Source organism: Aquarana catesbeiana, linkage group LG02 (genome assembly GCF_042186555.1).
Source record: "Aquarana catesbeiana isolate 2022-GZ linkage group LG02, ASM4218655v1, whole genome shotgun sequence".
In the NCBI taxonomy this organism is placed as follows: Eukaryota; Metazoa; Chordata; class Amphibia; order Anura; family Ranidae; genus Aquarana; species Aquarana catesbeiana.
The window spans coordinates 772,090,191-772,116,337 of record NC_133325.1 but is presented as its reverse complement, the minus strand read 5'-3'; the positions used below and the strand labels follow the sequence as shown (position 1 = coordinate 772,116,337).

The 26,147-nt window shown below is 45.0% G+C and overlaps 1 protein-coding gene across 2 annotated transcripts in view; it reads left to right on the top strand.

The window, feature by feature from the left end:
• The window catches only part of LOC141130118 (cell surface glycoprotein CD200 receptor 1-A-like), a 69,048-nt gene extending 47,333 nt beyond the window's left edge, over positions 1-21,715 (top strand). For both annotated transcript variants that reach the window (XM_073618072.1, XM_073618071.1), the window contains exons 4-6: positions 5,928-6,021; positions 12,528-12,588; positions 21,554-21,715. In XM_073618072.1, the coding sequence (XP_073474173.1) occupies positions 5,928-6,021; positions 12,528-12,588; positions 21,554-21,643 (245 nt within the window). In that variant the 3' untranslated portion in view covers positions 21,644-21,715. The remainder of the gene's footprint in view (positions 1-5,927; positions 6,022-12,527; positions 12,589-21,553) is intronic.
• The last annotated feature ends 4,432 nt before the right edge of the window (positions 21,716-26,147 follow it).

Genomic DNA, 26,147 nt, shown 5'->3' with positions numbered 1-26,147 from the left:
GGGGACTCCGCTGACAATGCCTGATGTAGGAGGGGACTCCGCTGGCAATGTCTGATGTAAGGGAGGACTCTGCTGGCAATGCCTGATGTAAGGGAGGACTCCGCTGGCAATGTCTGATGTAAGGGGGGACTCCACTGGCAATGCCTGATGTAAGGGGGGAAATTCTTATTTTACCGATTTTTTTTTTTCGCCGCCGCTAGAGGTCTGTGGCCGACGGAGACAATGTCTCCACCAGCCGCCATTTTCCCAAAGACCAAAGTACTGTTTAGTAATGGCCGGGTGGCTGCCAATAGAATTTGAGCTGTGGCACCGCTAGAGTTGCCACCTCATCCCTTTAAACCCGAACACATATGAATTACACGGGTTCTGTGGCTAATTGAATGCAGGTAAGACACTAAGTGAGTTTAATTACCACCTTAATCAGCCACAGAACCTGTGTAATTAATAAGTGTTCGGGTTTAAAGGGATGAGGTGGCAACCCTAGGCGCCACAGCTCAATTGCTATTGGCAGCCACCCGGCTATTTTGTCCCATTCTGATTAGTAATGTCGGCGGAGAGAGTCTCCACTGCTGAGAATGCCTGATCTGTAAAGAAAGGGGGGGGGCTCCATTAGAGGATACCTGGTGTAAGGACAGGACTCTGCTGGCAGTGCCTGATATAAGGGGAGACTCCGCTGCAATGCCTGATGTAGGGGGGGACTCCGCTGTAATGTCTGATGTTAGGGGGGACTCCGCTGGCAATGTCTGATGTAAGGGGGGATTCCGCTGGCAATGTCTGATGTAAGGGGGGATTCCGCTGGCAATGTCTGATGTAAGGGGGACTTCGCTGGCAATATCTGATGTAAGGGGGGACTCCGCTGGCAATGTCTGATGTAAGGGGGGGACTCCGCTGGCAATGTCTGATGTAAGGGGGACTCCGCTGGCAACGTCTGATGTAAGGGGGGACTCCGCTGGCAAAGTCTGATGTAAGGGGGACTCCTCTGGCAATGTCGGATATAAGGGGGGACTCCGCTGGCAATGTCTGATGTAAGGGGGGACTCCGCTGGCAATGTCTGATGTAAGGGGGGACTCCGCTGGCAATGTCTGATGTAAGGGGGGACTCCGCTGGCAATGTCTGATGTAAGGGGGGACTCCGCTGGCAATGCCTGATGTAAGGGAGGAATCTGCTGGCAATGCCTGATGTAAGGGAGGACTCCGCTGGCAATGTCTGATGTAAGGGGGGACTCCGCTGGCAATGTCTGATGTAAGGGGGGACTCCACTGGCAATGCCTGATGTAAGGGGGGACTCCGCTGGCAATGCCTGATGTAAGGGGGGACTCCACTGGCAATGTCTGATGTAAGGGGGGAATCTGCTGGCAATGCCTGATGTAACGGAGGACTCTGCTGGCAATGCCTGATGTAAGGGGGGACTCAGCTGGCAATGCCTGATGTAAGGGAGGAGTCAGCTGGAAATGCCTGATGTAAGGGGGACTCCGCTGGGGACACCTGATGGCATCTGGTGGCAGGCGACATGGCAGGTGACACACAGGACTTCCACTGATTCTGCATTATGGTAAGTTAAATAATTTCATTCTATATTACAATGTAATAATAGAAATAATGCACTTCAATCATCCTGACACCATAACAACCTTGGTGCCGGGATGATTTAAGCGCCAACACCAGGTGTTTGGAGTATCTTTATCTGCTGATTTGTTAAACTTTCTGGAATACACATATTTCTACTGTTGTGTAGGATCTGTGCCTGCTGTCGCTCCATCCCTCTTTCTTTCTCTCTTTATTTTTCTTTCTCTCCCTCTTTCTTTCTTTCTCTCTTCCCTTCTTTCCCTCTTTCTTTCTTTCTTCCTCCATCCCTCATTCATCTCATACCACACCCCTTCCGAGCCACGCCCATTTAAGATCCACCCGCTCAAACCATGCCCATTTTTTGCCGCGGCGCGTTTTGCACGCCGCAGTTTTCTGTTACAGTATGCCCTGCCCACAAAAGAATGCCACGCCCCCTAATTATAGCATGCCACGCCCCCGAATTATAGCTCCGCCTGCATGAAAAAAAGTGTCCCGAATTTTTTTTTTTTTTCAATGCTGCAACTATGCACCTTCCTCCTGTGATACCAGGCTAGATCTTCAGCAGACAGCTCTCAGTAGCTTCAGCATCCGGGCCCTCATGTTGTCCACCTGAGACCTCACAAACAGTAAGCACATGGCAGCATTGTCCTGGAGGGCAGCAATCTCTCCAGGCCGGAATGATCCTCTGCAGGATAAGACCCAGAAGCTCAGTCTCCCAGAGAATGTATACAGACTCCCAGCTGCCTTCTGGGCCCTGCTCCCTGGGATAGGTCAGGGCTGCAAAAAAATACAAAATGCCAACTGCCATAGCTCCACATCTATATTCCAGAGAATTCTCAGTAAAGCAGTGTCAGACTCAGCAGCTGAGAACACTGAACTGACCTAATTAATCAGCTGCACTGGCTACAGTGATCACAACTAAGTTTACACAAAAACACACACAGCTCCATTCAACACAGTGAGCCAGCACTAAATCTAAATCCAAACACCTATCTAGGAGGGTGCTACACTGCAAAATGGACTTGTAGTAGTTTTTTTCCTGGATACATGAATTATGTAAGAAAAAAGGAGAGATCATCTGGGAGTTTGAAGTTGGTAACTTTCTGTGAGATCGTTCTTACTCTTTGCCAGAAGGCGATCGGTTTCAGGATCAGAACATGTGTAGGATTCTAAATAATGGTATATAAACAGCTTCTTATAGGATGATTAGAAAAATAAAGGGGTAAAACATTGTAACCCTTCCATGATACTTTCAATATAATGGTAAATATATGAACATATTCAATAATCAAAGTGAAAAGTGCTCCAAATAAAGTACATATGTGCTCCAGGGAGATAGCTGGTGCCGTGTGCCACACTCCCCACTTGTGACCCCACTCAACAGAAATCATAGACCACCGGCTTTGCAGTCTGGGGTCAAAAACGCTGTGATCAATAAGATCTGGTATATGACGAATGGATGGGTCAAGAAACCTCTTCAACAGTTGTTCTGGGACATTCAGGATACACGACCATGCTCAAAAAACGGATGAGAAAGAGAAAGGACTAATAGTGAAGTACTGTAGGTAATGTGAAGAATCACACAATCCAAGGCGCCACTTACACAATATCTGGTTTAAACAGGCATCAGTAAAAACATACAAGAACGCCGCTGATCGACGTGCGTTTCGCGGAGGGTGGAACTAGCGTCCATGGTTAGATGAAACCGGAAAAGTGCATCAACGCGTTTTCGCCCCTCTGGGGCACACTGGAGGAGGGGCGAAACGCGTTGACGCACTTCCAGCTTGCTATTGGGGGCACTAGTCAATGAAGAGGAGTCAGGAACGCCGGTTGAGACCCCAAAAAGAAGAGGATTGGGGCTGCTTTGTGCAAAACCACTGCACAGAGCAGGTAAGTATAACATTTTGTTTTGTTTTTTACAAAAAAGCCGAAGCTTTATTACAACTTTAACACCTTTTGCTTTTATTATTTCTGCATAATGCAAGGGGTGCTGGCTATTTCTTCTTTTAGCAATAAAAACCCGACAGGCTATAATCTTATACAACAAAAGTCTTTGTTGGATTTGTCCCACACTGTTCTATTATGCCTATATTTTTACTCTGGCTTTAAAATCTAAACCATGTCAAATGCAGAACGCTTTCAAGTGCTTCTCAGTTGCTTTCTCTTGATTCTGAGCTGTTTTGATTTGCTTCTGAAATGCTGGAAGTGTTGCTTCAAGCTGCTTCAGGAGGTTAAATTGCCACCTCCTGAATACCTGTGTTGTTGTTTTTTTTTAATTTCAAGGGGGTATTTTTCATTGAAATACCATGTTTGACACATGATTGTGATGTGGTCCCATTGATTTTAATATTCCTGTTTGGCAAGTGACACCACCTATCAAAAATGGCATGCTGTGTTAAATTTGCCGCACTGCAAAGTATCTGGCATTGTGAGTGAAAGTTCTTCGTTTTCAAGTAGCTGGCCGGGGGATGGTAAAAACATGAATTAACTGCCTGTTATTACTGTTTCTATGTAAACTTAGTCTAATTATGGGATAAAATAATGTTTAAATGAATGAGGTGTTAGTGTTTGATGTGTCAATACTGACAATGATATGTGCCTATCAATTTCAGGACAGTTTAGGTTTATTTTTATGTAGCACCCTGGTGTTTAGGCAGGGTTGCTAACAAACTTAGTTTGCCAGGTAGTAATTGTCCTGGCTAATTGTTAGGAGATCCACTGATTTCCCCCCAATTCTGGAATTGCTGAACTTTTCTCTTCTGTCACTAGGTGGCATTGTGGCTGGTGACATTAGCTAGACAAGAGCATAGCAAGGATAGATCATGAATGGATGGGGTGTCTCAGCCAATAGGCAAGGGTTTCTTTAGTCCCTTGGCCTGCTGGGAGAGCCTATTTATTTGGACGGAGACAGGTGATCGGGGTTCTATGCCACCTGGACAGCTGTCTAGTTGGACGTGTGTTTTGTCACCCCGAGTTGCTAGGCCAGAAGCCAGAGGCCTATGCCGGGGGCACCTGGCTGCTAGGCTGCCTGAGGCCTATCCAAGAGCAGGAGAAGCAGCGTAGGGTTGGGACTGCAGGATTGGAGTCCAACCGAGTTGTGAAGGTTCAGCTGGATCGGGACCCAATTGTGGTCCAAGGTAAAGGGGAACCAGTCACCACTAAGGGACCATCCACCATATTACCGGAGACTACAGTGAGTAAGCTTGAGCAAGTACCAGAGCAGTCTTCTCGCCAGCCAGGGATGGTGAAGAAGTGGGAAAGCTTCAACGAGTGCCAAGCCAGGGACCCAGCAGGTTAGCAGGGGTGGCGCTTGAGGAGAATACAGCGGGAAAGCTGTGGAAGAGCTCAAGAGATCCGGTGATGATTGGGATCTGGTGGTCTAGTGAGAAAAAGTGTAAAATGCAGCGCTAAGTGAGAAATGGACAAAATATCATCATGTCTACAAACCTTAAATTCAGTGGTGCATCCAATATAAGATAAATCATAAAGTCACAAGGTAAAGGTTATAAAGTGTGATGGGTCCAATGGTGTCAGAACAAGGAAGGGGTCGATCTTAGGTGGTGGGTGGCAAGCATGTGTTGATAGATGATATAAATCCGTAGAGGAAACCAACATCAGAAATATTCAACATCGGTGGATGAGAAAAGATGGGTACTCTTACCGGAGGACTCCCCTGTCAGCGACATGGAGTCAATCGAGCGGTAAGCCCAGCCAGGCAGAAGAGAGGATTTCAGAAGGGTAGGGCTGGTTGGATGGACTTCAGCCGTACTTCCAGGGGTCATCAACGGAGCCTCAAGGAATCTTCCAGATGGGTCATCTAAGTGAGGGTTCCAAACTCCAGGTTCTGGAGGCGGGATATGTCACAAGGAGCCCAAACAGGATAATCGCTCTCATCCAGGTGGTATGCAAAGAAAAATTAAAACTTCCGCATAGTGCAGGTAAAAAAGGGAGGTTTTTTATAATAAAACTCCACAACTAAAATCGTGATCACATAAAGAACAAAAGCAGCATGGAGAGGGGGCAACCGCCCGTTTTTTACCTCCACTATGCGGAAGTATTGTTAAAGGACTTTTTTTCTTTTTTTTTGTTCTTAAAGGGGCCGTTTAAAAAATTTTTTTTTTTTTTGAATTTTTTTTTTTTACTACAGGGGGGGGGGGGGGGGGGTGGCGCCCAGGCGCCCCCTATAGATGGGCCGCCACTGGTGGGAAGTAAGAAAACATCCAGTAGCAGTAGAGTGAGTGGATGATAGATACATGGTTGCACATAACAGCTGGGTCCAGTGGCACTTGAGTCTTGAGTTTCCCAACTTTGACTTTATCCATTATCATGTTTTAATCATTGTACAATTTTGTTTCTTTACAGATAAAACCAGGAATTGGATCTGGATCCTTGTAGGGTTTGCCATCCTTCTTATCACTGCCCTGTGTATTGTCTACTGGAACCAAAAGAAAATCAGGTATGTCTTAAAATACAAAATTCGTTTTGTAAGTTTTACCTGTAAACAGCACTGACTGATGCTAATCAGTTATTAAAAATAATTGTCCCGAGAATTGCTTCTAATAACTATTTTGCAATGCATGGACAGAGCTTTTTGGCTACCAAAAGAGATGAAATAATTCTTAAAGTGAGCCTTGTGTGACAAAGCAACATTTGGACTTTGAAGTTGGCCCCTGTAGTATCTAAAACTCTCCTTACACTAGTGTAGCGCTTATTCCCGAAGGAGCTGCTGATGTTTGCGTCCCCCGACTCCAGATGTGAATGACACCCCCTCTGAAACATCAAGACTGAAAGGTAAATATATATTGTAACAACAAACAATAAATCAACAGTCAAAAGATGGAAAAGCAATAATAAACACTTTACCAATGGAGACAGTTACAAAATAATGTGTGACTCAGTAAGTAACAAGTGGAGTCATCACTTTACCTCTAATCCCTATACTAAGGGGCAATGCAAAAATAGAGGTCCGATAATGTCAGGCAAACTCCCTCCCACTGCTTTATGTATCGGGGCCCAAATCCTCTGTTGGAGTTCTCAAACGTAAGTCCCTCTGAACCCGGGTATAAATGCCCAAACAGTGTCCAAGTCAAGCAATACTGTTCCTTTAAATAGGTAATAAACCACGAAAAAAAAAACAACCTGCAAGACAATAGCAGCACAAGTGCTAGTATGCCTCAAAATACTTACCTTAGAACGAAGCTACCGCAGCTCACCCATTCACTGCTGAGGGACCTGACATGTTCCCTTGGCGTTTCTTCCACGATCGCTCGCTCTGGTGCTGTGAGTGGCCAGAGCCGCGATTACATCACTCCCGCGCATGCAGCACGGACTGCCGGACCTGCAGAGCGCATGCGCCGCTGACAGAGGCTGCATGCAGGGTCAATATCTCCTAAACCGTGCAGGTTTAGGAGAGTGTGAACCCAGCCTTAAAGAGAGTGAAGAAATCCCATCAGCACATCAAGCAGTGGCGTATCATCCATGGGTGCAGAGTGGTCACTGCACATGGGCCCCCGAGGGGGGGACCCACTGTGACCCACACTGCACACATGGATGATCCCCAGGTTGGCAGTCCAGATGATCGGTGTGGCGGTGGGGAAAGTTGCACGCACCGATCTCTGTATAGCCTTTAGTGAAGCCGCTGACAGCGGCTGTCAGCTGAAAAGCCATACAGGGAGATAGGTGCGTGCAACTTTCCCCACCCCCACACCGATCATCTGGACTGTCCCCTGTGTCCTCCTCCTCCTCTGGCCGCTGTGTCCTCCTCCAGCCCCTCTCTGTGTTCTCCTCTGCCCCCCTCGTCCCTCCACAGTCGGCTTCCCTCTTCTCCTCTCTTGCCAGATGCAGGAAAAATTAAAAAAAAAATAAAAATAAATAACTAATGACAACACCCACTGCCCTATTGACACTACCCACCTCCATACACTCCACACCCCTCTCCTGCACATACTACCCTACTCCACAATCCTCACTCCCAGGGGCAGACTGACCATTCGGACACTCGGGCACTGCCCGAGGGCCCCATGCCACTAAGGGGCCCCATCAGGGTTGCCAGCCTCAATAAAACCAGGGACAGTATGTAAAAATCTGTGTTTTTTTAAAAATCCCAAGATTATAGCTGCCCCGCCTCTCCAGTACCTTTTGCAGTGTGTGTATGTGTATTCTATGTGTGTATACTGTGTGTGTATATTGTGTGTCTGTGTGTGTATACTGTATGTGTGTGTGTGTATACTGTGTGGCCCCATAATCTATTGCCTGGGGGGCCCCATAATCTCCTATTGCTCACTCCTCACCTGCACATACTGTACCACCAACCACCATACATTCCCTACTCCTCTCCTGTACATACTACCCACCTCCATACACTCCATACTCCTCTCCTGTACATACTACCCACCACCATACACTCCATACTCCTCTCCTGTACATACTACCCACCTCCATACATGCTGCACTCCTCTCCTGTACATACTACCTACCACCATCATCTCAATACTCCTCTCCTGTACATACTACCTACCACCATCCACTCAATACTCCTCTCCTGCACATACTACCCACCTCCATTCACTCCACACTCCTCTCCTGCACATACTACCCACCTCCATACACTCCGCACTCCTCTCCTGCACATACTACCCACCTCCATACACTCCATACTCGTCTCCTGCACATACTAAGCACCTCCATACACTCTACACTCCTCTCCTGTACATACTACCCACCACCATACACTCAGCACTCCTCTCCTGCACATACTACCCACCTCCATACACTCCATACTCCTCTCCTGCACATACTACCCACCTCCATACACTCTGCACTCCTCTCCTGCACATACTAAGCACCTCCATACACTCTGCACTCCTCTCCTGCACATACTACCCACCACCATACACTCAGCACTCCTCTCCTGCACATACTACCCACCACCATACACTCCGCACTCCTCTCCTGCACATACTACCCACCACCAGGCACTCCACACTGTACATTCCCTATTTAACATTACCGCACTCTGCACTGTGAGGCATCTCGGACTCTGTTAAACCACACCTCCTTTAAGCCATGCCCAGTATTTAGCACAATTTAAGCCACACCCCACATTTCACAGTGGAACACTAAATTTTGCCATTCTGAAGCTTCCCTCCAACCACTTTGCATATTATTTTATATATACTGTGATTCTGTATTGCAGAAATCTCTCTCCACTGACTCTGGCTCCATCCAATTTAACTGTGGGCAGCTGGCGCCACTGCCTTTTTACTTCCTGGATTTACAGTGATACACACCTCTAGCTCTGCAGCTCTTATGACTCATCACTTCTCTCTTCCTGGCAAACTCTCACGAGGGTAAGAGAGAGAGCTGTACATGATGTCATAAGCCTAGGCTAATGACCAGACAAGAAACAGGAAGTGGGCTGTATAAGGGATTTACTGGCAGAAAAAAAAATGTTTTACTATCCAAAGTTAAAACAACAAGGGCAGAAGATGTAATAGATGGAAAGATGAAAAAAAATCACAGAAGTTCTGCTTTAACCACTTCAATACAGGGCACTTTTATCCATGGGCGTCCGCAGGTAAGGGCAAGGGGGGTCAAGTGCCCCCCCCCCCGAAATCAGGGATCGGATTGGCACATTCAGCACAGTGGCATCGCTATGGGGGTGCGGGCAGCCAGCGGGTGACACCATCAAGGTGCTGTAAAGTCCCCCCATCAGTGTAGTCTGACTGCGGGCTCTTTTCCCTGCTCAGTCCAGCAGAGAAGTCTGCGGTGCTGTGTCAGGAGAATGGCGAGCTGTGGGCTGTCAGAGGTTGCCCCCGCTCGCCCCCCCCTCTCCTGTCAGAGAGAAGAGATGGCGGCTCTCACCAGGTTCCCCGCCCAGCTTCCTGCCCACTCCGCTCCTTCCCCATTTATCATAACTGAGGGCCAATCAAAGGAGAATAGGAGAGGAGAGCATCATGGGACATGTAGTCCCGAAGATTGGTGGCCCCATTTTCCATAGGAAGGAGGCTACAGCTCGATCAAGAGAGAGATTGAGAGACTGCAGCCTGGAAAAAAGCTGAGGGAGTGAGTGATACAGGACAAAGAAAGAGGCGTGTGCTGGGCGGAAGCCAGAGAGAGAGCCACGCTGCCCAGTGTCACCAGAGAGAGAGCCACACTACTCAGCGCCACCAGAGAGAGCCACGCTACCCAGCACCAGAGAGAGAGCCACGCTACCCAGCACCAGAGAGAGAGCCACACTGCCCAGTGCCAGAGAGAGAGAGCCAGGCTACCCAGCGCCACCAGAGAGAGCCATGCTGCCCAGTGCCACTAGAGAGAGACAGACTAAGCCTCTGCCAGGGTACAGACATGTTACACTACTGACCAGAATCACCCCCGGGGAACCCAGAGTGAGTGATTGTCCAGCTGGAGGGATCACTGCTGTAGTTTCGCTGGGTCTGGTAAGAGGGCCTGTCGGCCATTATCCATTACTTATCCTAGGAACTGTACTACGCCTGCTGTCTCTGACCATGACAATGTGATGACATTGTCGAAAAGGGGCGGCGCATGGGTGACCCTAAAATGATGCCCCCCTCTGAAAAAAGTTCTGCCGACGCCCATGCTTTTATCCCCTTCCTGCCCAGGCCAATTTTCAGCTTTCAGCGCTCTCACACTTTGAATGACAATTGCGCAGTCGTGTAACACTGTACCCATATGAAATGTTTATCATTATTTTCCCACAAATAGAGCTTTCTTTTGGTTCTGTTTAATAACTGCTGGCGTTTTTTATAATTTGCTAAATAAACGAAAAAATTGTTTTTCTTAATTTCTATTTTGCAAATAAATAATCTTTCTTCATAAATTTAGGCCAAAATTTATTCTGCTACATTTCTTTGGTGAAAATACTCCAAATTGGTGTATGTTATTTAGTCTGTAGGAAAGTTATAGAGTCCACAAACTATGATATATACAGTATCTCACAGAAGTGAGTACACCCCCTCAAATTTTTGTAAATATTTTATTATATCTTTGTTATATGTGACAACACTGAAGAAATGACAGTTTGCTACAATGTAAAGTAGTGAGTGTACAGCTTGTATAACAGTGTAAATTTGATGTCCCCTCAAAATAACTCAACACACAGCCATTAATGTCTAAACCGCTGGCAACAAAAGTGAGTACACCCCTAAGTGAAAATGTCCAAATTGGGCCCAATTAGCCATTTTCCCTCCCCTGTGTCATGTGACTCATTTGTGTTGCAAGGTCTCAGGTGTGAATGGGGAGCAGGTGTGTTAAATTTGGTGTTATCGCTCTCACTCTCTCATACTGGTCACTGGAAGTTCAACATGGCACCTCATGGCAAAGAACTCTCTGAGGATCTGAAATTTAAAAAAATGTTGTCCTACATAAAGATGGCCTAGGCTATAAGAAGATTGCCAAGACCCTAAAACTGAGCTGCAGCACGGTGGCCAAGACCATACAGCAGTTTAACAGGACAGGTTCCACTCAGAACAGGCCTCGCCATGGTCGACCAAAGAAGCTGAATGCACGTGCTCAGCATCATATCCAGAGGTTGTTTTTGGGAAATAGACGTATAAGTGCTGTCAGCATTGCTGCAAAGGTTGAAGGGGTGGGGGGTCAGCCCATCAGTGCTCAGATAATACACCACACACTGCATCAAATCTTTCCAGAAGGAAGCCTCTTCTAAAGATGATGCACAAGGAAGCAAACAGTTTGCTGAAGACAAGCAGACTATGGACATGGATTACTGGAACCATGTTCTGTGGTCTGATGAGACCAAGATAAATGTATTTGGTTCCGATGGTGTCAAGTGTGTGTGGCAGCAACCAGGTGAGGAGTACAGAGACAAGTGTGTCTTGCCTACAGTCAAGCATGATGGTGGGAGTGTCATGGTCTGGGGCTCCATGAGTGCTGCCGGCACTGGGGAGCTACAGTTCATTGAGGGAACCATGAATGCCAACATATACTGCAACATACTGAAGCAGAGCATGATCCCCTCCCTTCGGAGACTGGGCCGCAGGGCAGTATTCCAACATGATTACGACCCCAAACACGCCTCCAAGATGACCACTGCCTTGCTAAAGAAGCTGAGGGTAAAGGTGATGGACTGGCCAAGCATGTCTCCAGACCTAAACCCTATTGCGCATCTGTGGGGCATCCTCAAACGGAAGGTGGAGGAGCGCAAGGTCTCTAACATCCACCAGCTCTGTGATGTCATCATGGAGGAGTGGAAGAGGACTCCAGTGGCAACCTGTGAAGCTCTGGTGAACTCCATGTCCAAGAGGGTTAAGGCAGTGCTGGAAAATAATGGTGGCCACACAAAATATTGAAGCTTTGGGCAAAGTTTGGACATTTTCAGTTAGGGGTGTACTCACTTTTGTTGCCAGCGGTTTAGACATTAATGGCTGTGTTGAGTTATTTTGAGGGGACAGCAAATTTACACTGTTATACAAGCTGTACACTCACTATTTTACATTGTAGCAAAGTGTTATTTCTTCAGTGTTGTTATATGAAAAGATATAATAAAATATTTACAAAAATGTGAGGGGTGTACTCACTTTTGTGAGATACTGTACTGTATATCTAAAAATTGGACAATCCTGATGTACTGACACCCTATCTCATTTCTTGATACCCATCCCCTAAATAGGAAACACAGGGAAATGTCCCCAATGGGTATACAAACAACAGTATGGTTCTAAATCTTCCATACTAGAAAAAAAATGTATTTGTTACCATCTGTAATTCCATTGGGGAGATTTACTTTGCCTTTCCTATCTGTCACCCATCAAATAGAAATAGAAAACAACTCTCCCAATGGAAAACAACAGAAAGTCAACAAGGGTTCTAACCCTTCCCTATCAAAGACTTAATAAATAATCTGGCTGCATTTGGGCTGCATAAACCTAATCATGACTGGTTCTCTTGAAATTAATATTTTCATTTTCTGGCCTTTATTTGCAGAACGTGCTCCAAAAAGTCACTTAACACATCTCCCCCGCAACAAGTGGAAGGTTTTGCAGAGGTATGTGGTAAACTGCTAGTTGTGAAAGTGAAATCTCAAGCTGGTTTGCAAATAATTTCCATGTGTTACATATTTTATAAGCCTAATTAAGGTAAAAGTGATTTACCAGAAACTTTGTACCGTGCATTTAATGGGAATCTTGTAAATAAAGTCAAATTTTTGATTGGAAACTTAACTCTTGCTATGATCAGAAATTCATTATTTAGCTTATGCTACCTAAAGCCTAGGCAGATATAAAACATGCAGCTTTTTGCTTTTTTTCACATCATTAAATGTATTTTATTTAACCACTTGCCCTCCGGAAGATACCCTTCATGACCAGGCCATTTTTTGCGATACGGCACTGTGTTACTTTAAATCAATATAAAATATGTTGGTGTGCTTATCAAACTATCCCCATCTTTTGGAGTGGTGCTTATATATAAAATCCTAAACCATAAAAATACCCTGATATCATAATCAGTAAAGTGAATAAGTGCAAATAAATAATTAATCAATAAAGTGAATAGATGCAAAAAAATGCATCAAAAACATATACCCTGATATCACAATCAGTAAAGTGAATAGGTGCAAATAAATATATCAATCAATAAAGTGAATAAATGCAAATAGATGCATCAAAAACATATAAGGGAACACACATCCCTAGATATATGTAGATGGAAAAAAAAACAATAAATAGTGTCTGTTTGTGTCAATCCACCTGAGGTCTGAATGTCCAATCAATTGCCTTTGATGAACTTGCTTGTATTTCAATACTCACAGATCACAGTTGCATGATGAATTACATTTGCAAGGTGATGATTCACATAGAGATAAAAGAAAAACCATCATTGCGCAGTGTTTTTAAATGCTGCAAGACTGAGAAAACAATGTAATCCACTCACACATTTGCAGTAGCTGAATCGCTTTTGTTATAATGGTCAGACAGCTTCACCGCTCATACAGCTATGGCTGTGTTTGCCGAACACTATGCGGAGACGTCACTGACTCCATCTCCCCGCGTGTATCATCACATGTCACGTGACTTTCTCAAAGGGGGTCTCTGCTCACCAAAGCCCCCTTTACATCAGAGTCTGTGGAGCACCCCCTTAAATCTTAAATCTAATCACCCCTTATTGTACTGATTCAGAGGCAGGAGAGATAACGGAGGGGGTGAATGGATGGATGTGAGCTCACTCACCCCAAGAAGGAAGGAGGCTTGTGCAGTCTGCATATCTTCCACGCTCATTCTCCATGCTGTTCCCGGCTGTGTCTTCCCCGTCCACTCATCCCCGGCTTCCCCGCTCACACTCCAATCTGATTGGAGTGTGGGTGGGGCCATGGGCACACACAGGAGGACAGGGGCTTGAGAAGGAGTAGATCTAGGTCACTCTCCTCCCCTGTCCATGCAAGGCGGGGGGGATGCAAGTGGGCTGTCAGTGCTGGGTCTGTCTGGGCAGTTTAAGTGAGAGTGTAACAGACGCTTATGGGCCACCCCACAGTGGCGGAACACCAGGATCCCGGTGCGACCCTGGTAGTTCCGCCAGTGGGTTGAATGATGCTGGCCATTAGAAGGAGGACATCAATTGGCAGAAAAAAGGACTGCCAGGGAAATTTCTGGTTTAAAGGCAAATCTTGGCTGGAGTGCTTTTAGCTTCAGATGTTTTTTCAAGCATGTGCGTGTTAAATCATGTGTAAGTGTAACACTTCTATGTATTACAGTAGATCACAGTACTTACAATGTATGATGTGGTCACTGGGTGAGAGGAGACTTCCTTTTTTTTTTTTTTTTTTAGATCTACACACTGTTCGATTTATTGGTCTGGGTACAGCATATTTATGGTATACATTCAAGATATAGCCCACCCATGGGATGTTACCAATCCGAGCCATGCTAAACACCTCCCCCATGTTCATACAGTTTTTATAACGCTTTTATAACAATACACAGGCTATCACATCACTTTGATCCAGGCGTTAGTTTTGTGGTTAACCAACCAGCGCTTCACACATAGAGGTGGGAAACCCGGGAAACTCACCTTCCTCTAATGCCTGTCCGAACAGAGAATGTGGTTTCTGTGCTAAGTCTTCTGCATAGTTCCTGTAACTTTCAACATGTAAACCATCTAACCCTGGAGTCTTGTTAGGGGGGGAGAGCGTATATGGCCTCTGTAATTTCTTAGATCGTCAGGGGTTTATCCAAAATAAGTTTGTGTGAGTCCTCCAATTCAGGGAATGGGATGGATTCAAAGAACCCCACCGACTCAAGTTCAGTTGGGGAGGGTGGGTCCGAATATAGGTGTTCATAGAAGGACTTGAATGTCAGGTTTATGGTCAAAGGATCTGATGAAACTGAGCCATCGGGTATTTGGATTTGTGGTATGGACCTATCCGTGTATTCCGTGCGAGAAAAATAGGCCAGCATCTTAACATTTTTTCCACTATGCTCGTGCAACCTTGCAGACAAAAAGAGTTGTTGTTTGAGTTGTGTCCACCCTATGGAGATCCAGTGCCTTATGTGTCCCTACCAAGACATCATGGGGGTCCGGAGTGGGGAGTGCATATATTGGGCCCTGGCTGTCTCTAAGGAGGACTCCAAGGTTCGAAGGGTAGCCTGTGTAGATTTCCTATGCTTAACAATATTAGAGATATAGGAGCCCTGCACGGTTGCCTTAAAGGCATCCCATGCGGGGCCTGTCGAGGAGGACCCAGCATTGTCCCTCCAGTAGTGACACATGTCCTGCCAGATGGGTTCCTGAAAATCAGGAGTGGATATCCACACACATACACACTTCAATCATACCAACTAACATTAGAGCTATATCAAGAATAGACACTTGTAATAAAAACCACAGCCAAAATTTAACCCTTTCCCTGCACCAAAAACAAGGAGCGGGCTTAGACCCCAAACAGCAAGTTGATGCAGGGAACATGGCCAATACAGCCAAAGTCAATGAACAAACATTGGATCAGTCAGTGATCAAAGATAAAACTAGCAATAGCAGCATAGTCTCCCAGATGGGGATCTATATCCTCATGACAGGACATAAATTTGTAGATACCTGCCCCAGCAGTGATACCAGATGCTGGAATGGAAAAGGTAGAACACATTACCAGAGGGAGAGCCCCAATCAGGTTTTAGGTACACAATCAGACAAATGACCAGACTGTTGCACGGATTCAAACCAGGAGAGAGCATTCACAGGGGTTTGGAAAAAATGCACCTGGCCTTGGTAGATAACCCTCAATGTGGCAGGAAATAACATGGAGTATTGGATGTCTTCTCCCTCAATTTTTGCTTGACGTGTTGGTACTTGGCCCTCGAGGCATGGACAGCTGGGGAGTAGTCAGGGAAGAGGACTACCATTGCATTGTTGATCTTTAGGATCCCTTTTTATGTGAGCAGAGCACAGGATCACCATGGTGCGGGGAGGGTTACCTGTAAGTAGCGGTCTGCCAGGAAGTCTGTGAGCTCTTTCCAGGACAAAGCAGGGAGATAGACAGTCCTTCCCAAATTCCAGGGTAAACCAACTTTCCAGGAAGGATACCACGTCAGAACCCTCAACCTGCTCGGGCAGGCCTACCAAGAGTAGGTTGTTCCTGCGTAGACGGTTTTCCAAATCGTCCACCTTGTCCTCCAATGATTTGATTTTGGTGCCACAGGTTTTTATAGGAAGGACAGGGTTAACAGTGTCCTCCAAATCACTGATGCGGCGCTTCATGTCCGAGACCTGGTCCCTGTATGTTATGCATGTCCTGGATCATTATAGTTATATCCAGTTTGAGCTCTGCCACCTTACCCATAAAATCAGTATGATTTACCTTAATAATTCTTAATAATTTTAAGAACATCCAGCAGGGTAGGCTCCGGTTCCGGACCGTCTTCCATGCCGTCGTCACTAGGAGAGGTTTGGGACAGCAGCGCTGGAGAAGTGGAGGCTCCAGGAGAGGGTCGCGGAGAGGGATCAGGCTCCACTCCAAACAGTTTCGGCATGGATGCCAGGAACGGGTGAGGAGCGGTGGAGTGATGGCCATCTTGGCAAGAGCGCGTGGTAATACTCATCTTGGCTGGGGGCTGCTTCTTCTTATGATTTCCCATCCACCAAAGTCCCAAGAGATGTCACAGGGCCTTCCCAAATTAGCCAGGAGAGAAATCAGTCAAATTGGATAGGCAGGTATGCAGTATTACACAGGATTATGCAAAGGGATCCCAGAGCTGCTAAGAAAGATGTCCGTTCACATGCTACATTAGGCCACGCCCCCAGAGGAGACTCCTTAACTGTTACTGTATACAATAGACCACAGTCTATACTATGAGTTATTCTTTTTTTTTTTATCTGCTAGCATTATTTTTTCAGTGCTGCTAAATGTTGCACACCTGCTGCACCCTGCAGATACTGTAGAGGTCACATTGGAAGACCCTAAAACCTTTTTAAGTTGGCTCTGTCCCACCATACAGTGCCTTGAGAAAGTATTCACACCCCTTGAAATTTTCCACATTTTGTCATATTACAACCAAAAACATATATGTATTTTATTGGGATTTTATGTGATAGACCAACACAAAGTGACACATAATTGTGAAGTGGAAGGAAAATGATAAATAGAGAATGTCTGTGAACAGCAATTTTCAAGTCTTACCACAGATTCTCAATTGGATTTAGGTCTGGACTTTGACTGGGCCAATCTAACACATGACTATGCTTTGATCTAAACCATTCTATTGTAGCTCTGGCTGTATGTTTAGGGTTGTTGTCCTGCTGGAAGGTGAACCTCCGCCAATTTTGATCTCAGCTGACCAGAGCACCTTCTCCCACATGTTTGCTGTGTCCCCCACATGGCTTCTCGCAAACTGCAAGCGGGACTTCTTATGGCTTTCTTTCAACAATAGCTTTCTTCTTGCCACTCCTCCATAAAGGCCAGATGTGTGGAGAGCACGACTAATACTTGTCCTGTGGACAGATTCTCCCACCTGAGCTGTGGATCTCTGCAGCTTCTCCAGAGTTACCATGGGCCTCTTGGCTGCTTCTCTGATGAATGCTCTCCTTGCCCGACCTGTCAGTTTAGGTGGATGGCCATGTCTTGGTAGGTTTGCAGTTGTGCCATACTCCTTCCATTTTCAGATGATGGATTAAACAGTGATTTCGTGAGATGTTTAAAGCTTGGGATACTTTTTCATAACCTAACCCTGCTTTAGACTTCACAACTTTATTCCTGATTTGTCTGGTGTGTTCCTTGGCCTTCATGGTGCTATTTATTCACTAAGGTTCTCTAACAAATCTCTGAGGGCTTCACAGAACAGTGTTTATACTGAGATTAAATTACACACAGGTGGACTTTTACTAATTAGGTGACTTCTGAAGGCAATTGGTTTCACTAGATTTTAGTTAGGGGTATCAGAGTAAAGGAGGCTGAATACAAATGTACACTTTCCTTTTCACATATTTATTTATAAAAAAAAATTGAAAACCATTTATAATTTTCCTTCCACTTCACAATTATGTGCCACTTTGTGTTGGTCTATCACATAAAATCCCAATAAAATACATTTACATTTTTGGTTGTACCATGACAAAATGTGGAAAATGTCATGGGGCATGAATACTTTTTCAAGGCACTGTCTGTTTGCATAACTTCTCCCAAGAGAAGCCCATTGCTTGCATCAGGACTGATGGCTCTTGACAGGAGCACTGAAGCAGGGTGTTGGGATATAATGCACCCTGCTAGTCACTCCCACCAGCTGTAATCTGAATGTATTGCATAGAGAAACCCAGCGATGACATCACTGGGGGTAATATAAGGTAAGTAAAGAAAATGAAAACTTTTCATTAAAATCATCAGAATGTTGATGATGAGAGGATGTAAGAACCAGAGAAGGCAAAACAGCAGATTAAACTGGTCTTAAGAGCAACACATAGCATAAAGGTATGAGCAAAGTACATAAAGACTCATCATGGACTTTGAAGGCAGAGTCACATATGTCTTTTACATACACATATGTACATAAGTGTATGTAAAAGACAAAAGTCAATTTTATTTCAGAAATATTCAATAAAGACAAAAGTCAATTTTATTTCAGAAATATTCAATAAAAAGGACCTGTGTCCTAATAAAATAACATTGTATCTAAAGAGCCATACCTGTGTTGACAAAACATAATAGAATAGTTACATAGTTACATAGTAGGTGAGGTTGAAAAAAGACACAAGTCCATCAAGTCCAACCTATGTGTGTGACTATGTGTCAGTATTACATTACATATCCCTGTATGTTGCGGTCGTTCAGGTGATTATCTAATAGTTTCTTGAAGCTATCAATGCTCCCCGCTGAGACCACCGCCTGTGGAAGGGAATTCCACATCCTTGCCGCTCTTACAGTAAAGAACCCTCTACGTAGTTTAAGGTTAAACCTCTTTTCTTCTAATTGTAATGAGTGGCCACAAGTCTTATTAAACTCTCTTCTGCGAAAAAGTTTTATCCCTATTGTGGTGTCACCAGTATAGTATTTGTAAATTGAAATCATATCCCCTCTCAAAAGAGAATAAGTTCAGTGCTCGCAACCTTTCCTCATAACTAAGATCCTCCAGACCCTTTATTAGCTTTGTTGCCCTTCTTTGTACTCGCTCCATTTCCAGTACATCCTTCCTGAGGACTGGTGCCCAGAACTGGACAGCATACTCCAGGTGCGGCCGGACCAGAGCCTTGTAGAATGGGAGAATTATCGTTTTATCTCTTGCGTTGATCCCCCTTTTAATGCATGCCAATATTCTGTTTGCTTTATTAGCAGCAGCTTGGCATTGCATGCCATTGCTGAGCCTATCATCTACTAGGACCCCCAGGTCCTTTTCCATCCTAGATTCCCCCAGAGGTTCTCCCCCCAGTCTATAGATTGCATTCATATTTTTGCCACCCAAATGCACGATTTTACATTTTTCTACATTAAACCTCATAATAGTACTCCAAATACACTGACAACATCAGATACACCCAGAGGGCTGCAGATGACAAAACAGAGGTCAGCCCAGATGAGTTCTAATAATGAATCCCAACATGTTTCAGACATGTAGTCCTTCCTCAGGGTAGATAATGGGTATTTGTACTTCTACAACATAAATATATAGTGCTCATTAAAGTTAATTACATAAAGTCATGTTTCATTATACATATACGTATATTAATCATTTACATATTGCAAGCTGCTGTTGGTACTTACAAAGGTGAACCATATACACATAAAAGGTTAATGGACCACATTCAATCCTGCTTGTTAGAGTAAGTGCAAGGCAACACTCTATGAAAAAATTAAAATGTAATAATTACCCAAACGAACACTAAGGAGCTTAAGAGGGTATAATAAATAGGATCCGACATGCATTGTATGTGCAGTGCATTTAAAACATCCCTAAAATAGGGAATGGTGTTTGTATAGGTCTCAGAATCACAATATGACACCAATTAAAAACTACAAAAGCATACGTGGAAAGGAGATCCCAAAAAGAAAAAAGTATATTACCATATAGAGGATTCTTCAAGGAATGCAAGTCGTCAGCCATCACGCTCAAGCAGAGGCTGAAGATAGGTGGGCAGGTACTTTAAATATCCAATCATCCTCAAGGGAGGAAATAATCCTTCAATTGACAGATGCGCTGTGCATTGGCACTAAACAGCCGCCACGAGGCGTGTGGCATAAGCTGGTATTTAGGGAGGCTCCCCTTGGCATGATAACACATAGTGTCGCCCCACCTATAGGGCGTGATGATATCATGTGCCGACACATGTATGCCTTTGTTCTGTTGCTACATAGGATGTTGGCAGGTTGATCCACACTACACTCTACCCTTATATTATTCTGGTAAGAGCAATGTCACCAAACCCCCATCGCACTCTGCTTGAGTGCTTCCGTCAGTATACAGCCTCCTCCAGTCTGAACATCAGAGATCTGATATTATAGCCAAAACGTACAACACTAGCCAACACTAGCTTGTAGGAACATGGAATGTTTATTTGAACAAACTCACACAAATATATACACCAGGAGGACATCCCCCCTTCTGATCATATTACCCTAGCAATACAAACTGTAACCAGAAACAGAATTAACATAGATAATTACCTAGTCACTTAAAGCAGTCGAGGTAACTCCAAGCCGACCTGGCCATTGTTGTGATTAATCAGGATTTCACTACAGGTCTGACTTGTTGTCACCAAGCTTCACACAGTAGAATACACATTATCATAAGTATAAACACAGAACACCTTCACACAATAGCAGGAGACCACCAGTAGCAGACGGACTGTCTCCTACATTGTACAGAGGCCAGAGGTACAGAGCTGTGATCAGCTCTTTCAATTAACATGTATAATTCAGAATCAAACAAACCAGGAATAGTCTCTGTATATTTCCTGGGAGATATTGTGCATAAATATTACTGTTCCATTAGAAATCCAAGCCACATTCTCAATGTCCATTAGTAGCTGTCCATCATTTTCTTGGTCACCCTGTGCCCCTAATAGACACAGGGTAACTTAGACATAGGAGGTGCATGGGGAGCTGAAGCAAGGGTTTCCCAACCTCTCCAGGGGGTTCTGGGTTCCACCAGCCCCCCGCCCAAAGTGACTCCCATCACAAACAATACATATGTTTATATATAAAAATGCTAGGCTTCTTGCTGATCCAGAGGCTTCAGTCTGTCTGGGTCACTGATACTAGAACTGATCCCCCATCCCCACAAAAGTCACAAATGTCAGCAATAAGGCAGTACAGTCTGCCCTCCTCCTCCGTAGGTGCCCAGGCCCCCCTTTTGAACTGATGGGGTCGGGCTCGGTACAAGAGGTTTACATATATTTTTCCTTGTTGGTACATTTAAAGTCCCACGTTTCTCATGGGGGGGTGTTCTTTATGATTTCTGTGAACTATAATACTGTAACTTCTGTACATCCTGAAAATAAAACCATTGTGTAAATGTTTGCCTCTGTCTTTGCAGGACACACAAGAATTTGAGCCTTATGACACCTATACCCAGAGGGAGAACGTTGTGTATTGGGGGACTCTTAAGGTGACACGGCTAAATTAGACATCTGAAGTGATGAGAATGGACTGTGTGGATGAACTAAACATAATTGTAAATATTAGAGATATTATTAAAATATTCCACTATTATCTTAAAGCTTGTTTTGTTTCCATAAGTTAATTGTTAAAGTACAGTAAATCCAAACACTTTTTTGTGCCAGAGAGAATGGGGAAGAGTTAGAATGAAAGAAAATGACTGAGGTAAAGTATACTAACGTGAAGGGACTCCAAAGGGAAACACACAGCGATGTAACTATCAAATTGATGACGTTTATTTGTATATAAGTTCATCAAACAAACAAAAAGACCAAAACCTTCACCACACCATAATAAAAACCATTCCTGACAACGTTGTCAGAAAATTAAAATAAAGGACCCGGGCTCTCATTCATTAACCACTGACAAGCATACAGCTAGCTTTAGAGGCAAATAGATATCAAGCACTTGGTATGTACAGCCATGGCTTGTATTCCAAAATGAATGGAAAACTGTCAAGAGACCTTATTAAGCCTTATTGAGGCACTAAAGGAACAGCCCATGTATATGGGCCACAAACCGCAATATGCTGAGGACTGAAAGCTGAGTTGCAAAGCACAGACAGGCACAACCTGGAGGTAGGAGGTATATTTCAATCGCCATATAAAAGTGACAGCCAAGGAGGTGGAAAGAGGGAATATTAGTTTAGTCACTGTGGCCTGTTAGTCATGAATCTGGAAACATCCACACAGCAATGGTAACAGCAGAGGGCTAATAGCATGAGGGAACGGGAACGGTGTCCAAGAACAGTCTCACCCGATCTCCTGTTGATGCTCTGTCTTCCACGACAGGTGATTCACAATGGTAGCGGACCCGCTACTCAATGAACTTCCTTGATTTCCACAGAAATTCCCAGGTAGCTGTGGGGCGGATGCGAAAGTCAGTAGATGAGTAACACTCATGTCACCTGAGCAGTCCTCCAAACCTCAGTGCAGGCTGTGCGGGTGGAATGTTAGTCAGATGGGAATGAAAGGGGAGCCAGGTCACATGAAGCTGCGACGTCAACGCATTTCACTCACATCACGTGAGTTTCGCCAGGACCCCTGTTGGGGTTTTACTGCTATCCATGGCGCAGTTAAAGACATCCCCTCTCATTTACTGTAACTCTGAAGGGGGTCCTAACTTTTCACCGCATTACATACAAAAACAAACAATTTTTGCAAATTTTCCCTCACTTTCTCACATTTTTTCTGTAAATGGCTCCCTTCACACTCATGCATTGCAGTAACACACACTAAAATGCATGCTTTAGCACATATTACCACACGGCACGGTAAAGCATGACACATTTTAAGGTGTGAAGCTAACTGTTGGCGCTATATAAATCCTGTATAATAATAATAATTACACTAGTATGTATCCCCAACACACAGCATAGTAGGCGCCAGCAGACTCACCCTGAAAAGTATCACATACCGGTGTTGTGGTGAGCCAAGTTACAGAAAAATGCTGAGGTCTAGTTTTTCTTTTATTGCTGTGCAATGTCAATACATTCTGATTGAACAGGCTGCCTTAACACAATGCATGTTAGCATAAGCGGATGGGAAGTGGCTTTTCCAATCTATCAAAAATTTAAATAAAAATAGTTTGGCCGGACAAAAGACATCTCTAATGCCCCGTACACATGATCGGAAATGCCGCCAGCAAAAGACCAATGTGAGCTTTTGGTCGGAAAATACGACCGTGTGTATGCTCCATCGGACTTTTGCTGGCGGAATTCCAACCAGCAAAAGATTGAGACGTGCAAAAAATCACGCATGCTCAGAAACAATTCAACACATGCTCGGAAGCATTGAACTTCATTTTCTCGGCTCGTCGTAGTGGTGTACATCACCGCGTTCTTGACGGTCAAAAGTTCAGAGAACTTTTGTGTGACCGTGTGTATTCAAGACAAGCTTGAGTGGAATCCCGTCGGAAAAGCCATCATATCTTTTTCCGACCAAGATCCTGATCGTGTGTACGCGGCATTAGAAGGCTCCCCTAAGCCTGACTTCAGTAGAATGTCTGCATCTGTACATTATTCCAATCTAATTAAAAGGCGTGATATTGTTTTAAAATAAGGTGTAGATAAAATTTCTAAATAGAGCCAAATATCACTTCTATCTATTTTTCTTTTAACAGGGAAAATACAATATGACACATAAACCATTACATGAAACCCTGAACAGCTATGTGTTTGTCCCCACCCTGTCTTTCCATGGCTTCCTGGCCTCCAGTTGGCCATAGATCAGGGGCTGACCAGCAACTTTTTGCCAAGGGGCAAGTACAACCGAGAGGTCCATGATACAGTGACTGGGCCCCCTTCCTGCTATCCCTCCTCCCGACCCCATCCCAGGCTGAAGCTCCACCCCAGGTATTCTCTGCCCACCGGGCAGGTCAGGGTGCACAGCGCCTGCTGCACTGACTCCAGGTTCTTAAACTGGTCAGCAGGAGATGGAGCCAGGGCAGCTCGGTCGGGGCTGGCCAAGGGAGGAGAGCATGCGGTGGGGCATGGAGTCGGCCTCTGCTTGAATGCGGCATACACCATCCATGCCAGGGGGACGACCATCTCTCGGTAGGACACTGGTGGGGATTTTTTACTCCTGTTCACCAGGAACCCAGGGCCAGATTAACAGCATCATGCGCCTGGTGCTGAGGATTTTGGTGGGCCTTAAGGGCCGTGCATCAGTGTGGGCCCTGAGGTGAAAGGGTGAAGCCGCACAGGCCCAACGCTATGGAAGTCCCATGCTTCTGTAAGAGCCCTGCATTGGCATGTGCGGCGTGCCCTGAGGCATGGTGGAAGGGTTCAGCCATGCAGGCCTAACATAACACTACGGAAGCTGAATAACAGATTTCCGTTAGGCCTGCCTGCCCGGTGCTTGTTATTTATCCTGCCACCCAGCCCTGGCATGCGGAATTCACCGCCGGTCAGCACAGGACTGCTGTTAGGAAATCACGGGGCTCCATACAGTCTACTTGAAAGCCCCCCCGCCCTGAAAATATCAAAACAATATTTTTATTAAATACACTAAGATAATTATTAACAATAAATCCAAAAGTCAAGTGCTGAGTCCATTATATCACATTGGACTTGATGGACTTGTGTCTTTTTTCAACCTCACCTACTATGTAACTATGTAACAAATGTATGATGAGTAAAAAAGTACATGTAGCACTGACCCCTAAGGAGCTGTTGATAATTAGTTTTGAACCTGCTCTCTGCCTATCAACCCCTGAATATAGGCTTGAACCCCTAGGCACAACTGCGTGGCAGTGTTTGTGTGAGGCCCAATGGTAAGAAGCTACACAATTATAATACAATATACTGTAATTTACCGTTACCTGGGTATCCGTCACTCCACCTGCTATAGGAATAGACAACGTCTCACACCATTTGTACATTAACCACACAGTAAGTTTACTGGAAACTGGTTTAGAATATAGAATACAATGTTGATTCTGATACACAAAGTCAATAACAATCAAGGTACATATAAATGTTCAGACTCAAAGATCACATGGGTAACGCGGGTGTGCCTCAAAGTGGGACTGATGCTCAGGGCGGTAAAACCTTGACACTAGGAACTTTCCCACTCCCAATGCAGCTGCGCAAACACACTCCTAACCTGCAGTACATTATACAGTATTAGATAACAAGGCAACACAGTACATATACTCAAGGGCTCCCCCTAGGTTGCACTGTAGTCCGCAGAGTGTGTGTGTGTAAGAGAAATAATAAGTGAATGGCAAAGTCTTTGATGTTCTTTCTTCAGCTAGCCTTATCTGCAGTAATTGTAATCCAATGAGTAAGCAAATGTTAAAATAAGATTAAGGTGGTAGGTGAACTGTGAACTTGGTTGTGTGAAACACGTGCAAACTTCCACTTCTATGAAAAGTGCGTCCGAACACTCTATGTTATATGAAAGCCAAAGGCACCATCAAGCTTCACCCTCCGTCAGATGACCGGGAACCGTCTTGCTGGCTCCTTTGAGTGTCCTGGATCCTCCGGTCCGATCACGCGCTGGTCCAGTGCACTTAAGCCTACTCAGGAAGCTTCAACTCCGCTCTGCAGCAAGCAGGCCACAGTTCTTCCAATACACCCACACAGGTCCCTGCAGGCAGGTCTCACGTCCCGGGAAGAAGAGAAAGAAGCATGGCCGCGCTGTCTCTTTTATAGGCCTACCCAGTAGGCTGTTCTGTCCCTGGCATTGTGGGTAGGTGAACAGGGCATCGTGGGTAAGTAGTTCACAGCCTAGTTAAACAAATGAGTCACTTCCTCTAGGCTTCACAGTATCATGCATAGTTGTTGGTATCATGCATAGTTGTTGCAACCACTAGAGGGAGCCATTTCCTTATTTAAGGAATACACACCATCCAGTACAAGGATTCTGGTAAAACCCCTGCGTTACAGTACATAACACACAGCTGCTGTGGAAAAACACTTGGAGCAGTGAATATGCAAAAAAGACCACCAAACTCAACAGTGCTCAAGA